Source organism: Lycorma delicatula, chromosome 1 (assembly GCF_047948215.1).
Source record: "Lycorma delicatula isolate Av1 chromosome 1, ASM4794821v1, whole genome shotgun sequence".
Taxonomy (NCBI): Eukaryota; Metazoa; Arthropoda; class Insecta; order Hemiptera; family Fulgoridae; genus Lycorma; species Lycorma delicatula.
This window is the reverse complement of record NC_134455.1, coordinates 353834220-353844702: the sequence shown is the minus strand read 5'-3', so window position 1 is coordinate 353844702 and position 10483 is coordinate 353834220. Positions and strand designations below refer to the sequence as shown.

Genomic DNA, 10483 nt, shown 5'->3' with positions numbered 1-10483 from the left:
TATAAAACTAAAATTTCCAAGAAAGTTGAAATAATAGATTAGGTAAGTATTTTTTCTTACCGATCAAAATGTTATTACTGTTAATTAAAACTATACCGTTTTTATTATTAAACAATTTAATCAATAGAAAAACTCTTTTACGTGAACTTATGGATACGAAATATTCAATAACCCGTTAAATTCATAAGTAACAACCCTAGTAATTATATTTAATTTTTACTTATTAATTTATTTTTAAGAAATGGAAGAAATAAACAGGACAACCTGCCTATCGGTCGGTCAAAACATAATAAAAAGTTCTGATAGCGCAAATATATCGATATAATAACACAGCTTGATCAGGAGAACTGTTGTACTTAATCCTGTTGCCAGGCGGCTGCTCGGTCAATTCTCCAGTGCTTTGTATCAGATAATTCTATTGGCTGGAAAGCTAACCAATGGCAATACTCGTTTTAAAATCAGCTGTTTTAAGCCAGTCCAGCGTTTCTCTTCATTGTGGATCTGTCACTCGTTGTTGTCGGGTCGAAGCCGGATAGGAATGAAATAACCGGCTTGAAGTAGGTTTTAGTGTAGATAAAAAAAAGAAACAATAATAAAAGCCAATATTAAATAATTTTATTTACATCTCCCGTCCTGCTTGTGATGGTTTCTCACATCGTATCAAAATATTCTAGTCACTAAAAATAAGTTTTGTACAAATTGGATTACATCAGGAATTAAGTAGTATTTTGTTTTGTTTTTTTCCAAAATGATGAAAGGAGAACACATAGAACACTATCTTGAAGATTCTCCACATCGTGATGTTAAATTGAACGAAGTTTTTAATAAACTAACGGACATTTTACAACAACAAAATTCAGTTACTCCGGTGAAACAAAAGATGTCCTGTGACGTGATCGAAAATATATTAGCTGATCGGAATAACGTCCCCGTTTCAGGAGGTAAGCTTCTTTCAAATTATTTTACACCAGTCTTATTGTTTTTTTTTTTTTTTTAATGCACTTAAATAATTTTAACAATCGCTTTGTGGCAAAGATATTTGTTATAAAGTTATAATTTTTAAATGTAACATTTATCGATGTCAAATACTTTTATTTAACTTGTATTCGTTCGTATTACTAGTTGACATGTAAATTTAAATAAATGAAGGTTTTAGCTTCTAAAGTAGTTTTTCCATGGTAATTTAATGTAAATTATTTTGACCGTAGAAAAAATATATTTTTCCATTTATTAGTAACTTTAAATAGCAAAACTTATTTTTTTGTTCTTAATATGGATGAGTGAATGAACAAAGAGGTATTTTCAACGCGTGCGCGAACTATTCCTGAAATAACGATTTTCACCCCCTCCTTGTCACAGCTGTTCGGTTTCTTTGTCAAGGTTTCAGCTGAAGTCTTTGTTCTGATAATTTGTAAACTAATAAATAAGTAATATATAAAATGTAATGAAATTTTATTAAGTACCGGCATTTTTTTTTTTTAATAATGCCGGTATAAAATCTTAAATTGCATTGTTTTTAATTATAACACTTTAAACTTTGCTTGTTAATGCAAAAATAATTGGTAAAGTGAAATCCCATCTCAAAAACGCTAACCTGAAAGATTTCAGATCTGTTATCTTATTACTGTAATTTTGTTACTGCTAAGTACGAATAATTTGTAGGTTGCGTCTACACAGTTAAGTTTTTTTTTAGATAATTTTATTAAAATACAGTATTATTTGGTGTATTTTATTTCGCTAAATGCAGTTTTTTTTTAATCCGAGCGGTTATGTGAATATTATTATTTAAAAGGAAATTTGTGTATGTATGTATAAAGAAAAATGTAACGGTTTCATTAGAGATATTCTTCAAAAATATCTGAAATGTAGGATATATTTTAATTCATTTTGATCATGCTTATCAATGTTTATATAGTTAAGGTATAAATTAAATTATTATCAGTAATTACTGCATAATTAAAATATTATTTATTAATATCGGTAACAATTATTCGTGTGACGTTTGTTGTTTACTATTAGGCTACTTGAACGAAAGCAGTTGAGATTTGATTATCACTTTTATATTTCAAATAAATATTACTCGTATCAGATAGTTCAAATTCGTAAATGTATATCAATTGCATATATTTTAATAATGAAATTTTGTATTTTAAATAAATATGATTATTAAAAACGAAGAATCAAAAATAAACATTAACGTTTCGCAGTTCTTAACCGGCATAAATATTTGCCGGCATGTAAATGTATTTTATAATTCTTTGTTACCGGCATCTTTCGTTTGACGAGGTAATTTATTCGTTAGTGAAACATATATATATATATATTTTGTTTTTTTTTTTTAATGTTCGTTTATTAAATTTAGTAGTTAGTGGTATTATTGCATTAAATAAATTCGGTTAGGCTGGTTCATATCATTAATTTATAGTAGCTATTTTTAAATCAGTAGCTATTTACGTCATTAACTTAATGCTTCTCATACAGCTAGCACACCCGGCAGGCAATTCGTAGTAGGTTATACAATTTTTATTTCCGTTAGAAATATCCTTTCTTAATTATTTTGTTTATATTTCATATACCGTATCTTTTTATTAAAAAAAGAATTATATAATACTTTTTTCCGTGATTAATTTTTCTTTTATTTTATTCATGAAATTACTTTACCAAAAAATAATGTATATATATATCAGAAGTTCTTCGCTAGAAGAAATTCAAACTGTAGTTTATCCTAGTTTTTTTATATAATATTTTTAGAACTAGAACTCTAATATAAACTCTTTATATTATATAAAGCTAAAAACTCTGTATCCAGCTTATTTCTTAAAACTTTAAAAAAAAACATTATATTGAGATAATTTTACTTGGAACAAAAAAGCAGTTTTAGTTTATTTGTTTTTGGAAATATTCCGTTAGTTTATTATTATTAGGTGTATATTTTAGTTTTGTTATTAATAATTTGAACGTTTTACAGCAAAATATTATCCTTGTTTATAATTATGCGAAATTATAATAATTTACTTTTATTTGATAAACAGTTTTTGTTCATAATTTTGTTCTACGTTTAAAGATATTTATACGTATTAATTTCGGTAAAAAAATGGTAATTATTTTAGATTATTTATAGCCTTGATTAAAGAACTGTAGATTCTACATAAAATTATTATTTTTATTATCGTGTGATAAAGATATTTTCGTTTACGATTTAGAATTGATAAATTTTATAATAAGTACAATCATTAATTAAATTATTAAAATAAAAGTTATGTAATTGTTATTTGTTATAAGAATGCCATTTTATAAAAATTTAATATGCTTGCCGGCTACCGTGGCCCGAGTGGTAGGTCACCGTCTTTCACCCTGAGATCGTGGGTTCGAATCCAGGCCAGACATGGCATTTTTCATACGCTGCAAATTTCCATTCGGGCTAAATCATAGTAGTTGAAGCCCGCAAATTTCATTAAATAAAAATAAAAAATATGTCACATTCCTATCCTTTAAATCTATTAAGTATATTAAAAACAAAAAGAGCTAATTCACGGGTATTAGGAGAAAATATTAAAATTTTCAAAATATATATTCCAATTTTTAATTAATTTAATATATAAACACTAACAGTAAAATTTGAATTGAAGAAAGTATTAGCGAGACAAATTATCCTCATAAATCTTCACATTATAATTATAAAACACATTTTTATAGGCAACCAAATTAAAAATATATCAAATTATTTTTCACCCTCCTTTTATTTTTAAAAATGTCGTACTGAAGAAAATATAGTTTAAGAAATACTGTAGTTTTATTTTTCTACCGATAAAAATAATACAAAAATAGTTTTTGATTTGAGAAAATGTTTACTTTTACAATTTTAGTCTATAAAGTTTCTGTTTTCTAAATCAAAATTTTTTAGAAGAGACAAATCAATTACATTTAACAAAATTTAAATATATAATTAAAATTTATCTGGTAATAAAACAGTGTAGTAGTAATTACATCCATTCTTTTTTTTGTGGCAAAATTTACCAGCGAAGTGTGTTCTTTCATACTTCATGAATAGTTGTTAATTTTTTATATATATATATATATATATATATATATACATACCCATAAATTTGTTTTTTAATTCATTTTTTCATTTCAAATTCCTCTAAATTATTTGTTTATTTATGGTTAGAAATATTTTAATATATAATTCTCATATTTTTATTTTGTCACTTATAATAGATTTTTTAACGCTACGTAAATAGCGTACTTCTCTCATTCTCTATTTGTTGCTATTATGCTGCTATATATTATCTTTTATATATTCAAATACGATTGCAATTATCTTTTATATTTTTTCGTTTTTTAATTTGTTTGCTACGGGTTTTGGTGTATGATAATCTATAGGAAATTTTTTTAAAATGGTTTTTCTTCACATATTTCATAACTATAAAATATACATGTTTTAAAAATTACACAGTGATTATTTTATGTTAATTTAAGAAAACAATTTTTATTCGTTTGTATATATATATATTGTTGTTTAAAAAAAATACAAAATTTAATATTGAATTACCAAACATATAATTTTGAAAATTGTAAAGATTTTTGTTTATTTAAATTTATTTTTTAATTTAATAAAAATAGTTGTTATTTAACGATTAAATATAAAAAAATAAAGTTCTTCTTGTAAATTATGTGTAAAAACTTTTGTTTTACTTTATTCAAAACAAAATACAGTTTTTTAAGTGTTATGTAATTTTGTATTTTTTTTTTCATTGTAATAATACTGATTAGTGTGATTTAACAAAATTTATTTAAATAATAAAAATATACCGGCATGAGTCGTAGAAGTAAACTGTTGTAGTCTGTTACGATTTATTTATTTTAAAATTCATCCAATGAAAACATCTCTGTACATTTACAATTTTTCATATCTAGAAGTAACATAAGCAAAACGCTATATAAGCTTGATGGTGATTTTTGTTTTTGTTGAAACATTTTGTCGTGGTACCTGGATGAAATAAATAAATATTTTTTAAAAGTTTTACTAAAACTTTATTAACCGGAAAAAATATTAAACTTATCTGAACATCACCCCAGACTAAACGATACGATGTTGTTGGGGGGATTTAGACAATAATGTTTTTTCTTCGTTTTTAGTATTCAATCATTTAAATTACGTGTGTGTGTGTGTGTGTGTGTGTGTGTGTGTGTTAGAGAGATCTGACAACAATGGACCCCCACCAAGCTGGAGAGCGAGCCGATCGTCACGTAGGCCTATACCGAGCTAGTTCGATGGAAGGGGAATGAGCAGTAGTAGGGGTACCGGCGAACCGGTGTCTTTGTCTCACAGCTGTTAAGTTGCATCAGTTCTCTTACAGTTTTGGAAGCGTGAGTTTATATAAGTGCAAAGCGATTGCCTGCTGGCACACGCAAGTGGTTCATCGTATTCGGTTCGGTCTTTGTTAACAGTATTGGTCCGATTGTTGAATCAGTGCAGTAAAAACGGTTACTATAGTCAATATTAGTACATTAACGTATTATTTTTAATTATAAAATATGGAAGTATTACCGTGTCCAGTAAGCGTCGATTTTTCGATAGGTAAGCTATATTTAACCAACTTTCACAAATGTTTTAAATGTAATGTAATTCTTATTTAATTAATATTCCTTAAAACTTTTATTTTATTTTTTAAATATAGAATTATTATTTTTAGTCGCAATGTACGTAAGTTTGTTCTTATCGTTAACTATATACTTACCTGTTTTACGGAAGCCGGTATCGATTCATGAGTTGACAGAAAGTGGCAGTTTATTTCATCAGCCTTGTGTAATTTCATTTGCTTATTGCTATTCCTGTTTATATATTATCCTCCTATTAAAATTTTAACTATTTTTTTTTAGTTTGGAAATAAATTAAAAAAGGTTCTCAAAATATATTGATATAAAAATTAATTTTCATAGAAATCAAACTGAGTCCCGTAATATAAACTTGTTTTACATCACCCATTCATTTTTGAAGTCGGTTAGTGAGAATTAATCTTTCTAATTTTTAGCGATTTTAATTTTTTTATCTTAAAATCTGTATGATATAGTTTTTATGAAAATCTATTAAGCTCCTATTAGTGAATCATTTGTTCTTTACAGATGGATTTTTTAAAATTTAATATAAATTAATTTTTTTAATGTTTTGTAATTTTAAGTTTTATATTGTGATGCGTTATTAAACGATAATATTCTTAATAAATATAGTTTGAAATTTATTTGTTTATTTTAGAATCTCTTAACTAACGAGTAAAATTGTATAAATTGTTATTTTTATCCATCTGTTAAATTTTGTTATATATATATATATATTTTTTAAAATAAATTTTTAATGGAAACTCGTATTTCTGCTTTCTTTTATTTTATTATATATTTTTTTTTATGTAAAAAGTAAGTCATTAGTTGCTTATTTTTAAATGACCAAAATATGCATCGAATTCTATCCAGCGTTGATTAACTTCGAGAATCGGTTTATTAAACAGATGTAGTCGTTTTTCTTCCGGACACCTTTTTAATTTTCAGGATGCTTTGCGCCGCAAGTGGTATAACTATTTATTATTTTACCATTAGTTTGTATAGGATACGATTTACGGTTTATCCAGGATCAAGGAACGTTTTGTTATTAACCCATTATTTTCTATAATTAAAATTTAACAAATATTAATATATTAAGACTTATATCTAATTTTGTATTTGTGTTTTTTAAGGTGCTGCTATACCCAGTGAGGAAAGAGGTGAAGCAGAAGATGGAGGAGCTTGCCAAGCGTTGGCTAGGCGTCTTGAGGAAGAGTTAAGAGCTGCAAAATCTGCACAGCTTGCTTGTGGTGAAGTACTTCTTCCTGCAGACCTTCTACCTCGTATTGCCAGAGATGTACTCAGATTGGCTGAAAATGAACCCTGTGGACTTAGGTACATAATAAATTTGTTTTACCTTTGATTTGTTTGATTCAGAAGGAAGTGTGTATGTGTGTGTGTATTTCATGTTCATGTGCTGAAAAGAAATTTAATGAATACAATTAAATTGTTATTTTTATTAGCTATGCATTATAAAGTTTTAAAACATTTCCATAATTTTATTTTCTTATTAAGTTTGAATGATTGTGATTTCTCTTAACTTTCAATCGTGTCATCTTTTGTTTAAAGTAAAAAAATAATAAATGAAATAGAAAAGAAAGAAAAATCATAAAAATTGGAATGATTTCAATACAATTGGTAATCAAATAAACTAACTGTCAAAAAAAGATTGCACAAAATTTTAGTTGTTTAAATTGTTTATTAATAATGCGAAGATGACTAAAGTATTACTTAGTTTTTTGTTTTTTTAAAAATTTAAATAAAATAAATTGATGTTATGTATTTGTAAGATTGATTTCAGTTAAAAGTGTTTTTAATTATATTTTATTTATTTGTCTGTTTTGGGAAGAACACAAAAATTAAAATTTATTATTCAAGTTGATGAAAATTATTTTATACCTTAATTTTTCTGAGCGCAGTGTATATTTATTGAAATAAGTTTACTTAAAATTTTGTTTGGTCATTCAATTTAATGATGCGCATAATTATTAAAAAATGTTTTTTGTATATGCCACACCATCTGATTATTAGCGAGTAGTAACAAGTTTTGTTTGTTTCTTTTTGTTACAGGGGGTGTACATTATTTATCAACTTTGAAACCGACCAGGAATGTCGTCGGATAGGAACAATTAAGTGCGATCCCAACACAGTATCAACATTCGAATTGTTCCTAACGTTAACGCAAGACGCTCGTAGTACATGGCATTCAATACTACCCCAATTCATCAAGAACCTAACCAAAGGAGGTACGATAATGATAAGCCCTGGATTCGCCCTAGAGAAGAAAAAGTTGTACAGGTCGTACCTGGACTGAGCGACAGGAGCCAAGCAGCCGGAGTTCCATCGGCCGCATGGCACCAGCCAATGAGAGTCAAGACTGATGGAGTGCTCAGGGGGAACCAGCACATTTTGCAATCTTCTTAGTCACGCAAATAAAAAAGAACATTTATATATAAATATTTAAAAAGTATATGAATATATTAAAAAAAAAATATATATATATATATAGTATTATAATTATTGAAAAGAAACAATTTATTATTAATAATTTATATATACTTTATAAATGAGAAAATATTTTATCAAACAATTTATTACTTATTAGATAGTAGTTTTAGATATTTTTTTTTTAATTAGGTTTAAAAGTGAATTTTATTTACAATCAGTAATTATTATCAATTAAACATTTTTCTACTAGTTTCTTAAAATTTTCGTTTAACAAATTTAAAAACTTAATTTTTGACTAATGAAGCGGAAGAATTTTTTTTTTCAAATTTTTTTGTGTATTTTAAAAAAAGTTAGTTTGGGTCTTCCTGTGTTTGTCTCGCTTGTGATAGCGTGCGGTATCAATGTGTTATTATGATATGAGGGATCACCAGAGCAAAGGCCAGATAGTACAACGTTGATGTTATAATAGAGTGCATCAACTCGGTCATATCAGTTCACAAGTAAGCTTTGTTATTATTATTATTAATTATTAGTAAATGTAATTTAAGTAATAATTTTTGACTTGTGATTGATTAATATTAAGAAATAATATTTTTTGCATCTGATTATTATGTCGAATAGTATTTTAATATGAGTATATTGTAATATATATATATATATATATATATATATATATATATATAAATGTAGTTAACGTTATACCGAATTGTAAAATGCTTGAGATATGATGGCGGACTGAGAATGACTGGATGAAATAATGTAATATCGAGAATTGATTTAATCGCAGTTGATTTTTGTTTTTGTATTCGTACGTTTAGTATTAAAGGACCTGATAATATAGATAGCGTTATGAGGTTGTGTTGTCTTTCATTAATGTAATTATAAATTTTTGTGAAGTAGAAAAGAGGAAAGTATTGATTATTTAATATGGTGTTAAAGTACATCACTTAACTTAATAATTTACTTCGCCTCTGTACTTTGTGATTATTACAATTATTTTTTAATTAATTAATTGTATTTTTAAAATATACCTCAGATTTCATTAAGGCCTATGATTTTTTTAATCTAATTTTAATTATGCGTTGTGATAATGAAAATTATTTTATTCTTTAATTAACTTAATAATTTTACTATTATTTTGTAATATCAGTTATATATGTAATTTAATAGTTTGAAAATTTAAGGTTTATCTTTCTTAATTTTATTGCTTTCTGTACGTACATATATTTTTTACTTTAAATTACTTTTTCAACTATTCATGTTTACTTGTATTTAAAACAGTTTTTTTTTTTAGTGAAAAAAATTACAAATTCAAATTATTGTTATTTCACAATTAATTTTATTTTTATTTGCTATTATTGTGTATTTAATTAATAATTATAAAAGGCCTTAACGATAAGTTGAGTTACTTTGTTCTAATATTGTGATAGCTGATCAAGTGAATGATGATTATTATTATAATTATTATTTTGATATGTCGTTGTTTAGTGTTAAAAAATAAATAAATATTTATATTATATATAAATTAAATGATAATTATTATAAAAGAATGTCCCACTTTCCTGTCATGCCAACTATGTGTAGATACTTTTTCCTGATCTCATATATGTATGTATATATAAATATATACATATTTATAATAATGTCCGGTTTTTATTGTAAACCATGCCTTCAGTATTGTAGCAGTGCTCTAAGCAAAGCCTTTTTATTATCATATTCGTTTTCATCTTTTTATGTTATTCATTCATTTATTGTAATCGTTCATCAAATCATTCATTTATTCATTCGTTCGTATTTCATAAATGTAGCTGCAAATCAATTATGTGTTAACATTTTTTGTACTTTTTGTTATAAAGATCTACTTTAAAAGAAATTTTAAAGAATGTGTTAAAAAGAAAATAAAAAATGTGTAAAATTTTAAATCTTGTTTTTAATTTTTTATGCCTTATATCAGTACATGTCTTACACTTTTAATAAAAATACTAAGAAAATCTTATCTTTTTTTAAATAAGGACCTGATTTTATTTTTTTAATGAAAGTGGATTTTCCAACATCATGGATGAGTAGGTCATTTTTTGCGGAGGTCCAGGTTTCAATCCCAGTCGGGCATGGTATTTTCGAACACTACCACCAGGCTAACCATTCCTGCTCATTCGTATAAAAAAATAAAATAAATAATTTTTTAATAAAAATAAAACTATGTTAGTGGAAAATATTTAAATTGAAGTAAGTTTTTTTATTTATTTTTTTTTGGGGGGGGGATGTTACGTGAATTCATACAGAAGCAAGAATTTATGTAGAATAAAAGAACACATAATTCCAATTTTATTACAATGTTCACTCACCAAGATGAGTGTTTAGTATTTTGCAATTACCAACCGCATAGTCCATTTCTTATTAAGAGAAAAACCAAATGTGTTTTTTAAAAATAATTCCT

At 25.7% G+C, this 10483-nt stretch overlaps 1 protein-coding gene across 1 annotated transcript; it reads left to right on the top strand.

The window, feature by feature from the left end:
* The first annotated feature begins 501 nt into the window (after positions 1-501).
* On the top strand, positions 502-9968 carry LOC142334467 (protein charybde-like). The gene is made up of 3 exons (XM_075382523.1): positions 502-941; positions 6732-6933; positions 7669-9968. The coding sequence occupies exons 1-3, from the start codon at positions 749-751 to the stop codon at positions 7910-7912; spliced, it is 639 nt and encodes a 212-aa protein (XP_075238638.1). The 5' UTR covers positions 502-748; the 3' UTR covers positions 7913-9968.
* The last annotated feature ends 515 nt before the right edge of the window (positions 9969-10483 follow it).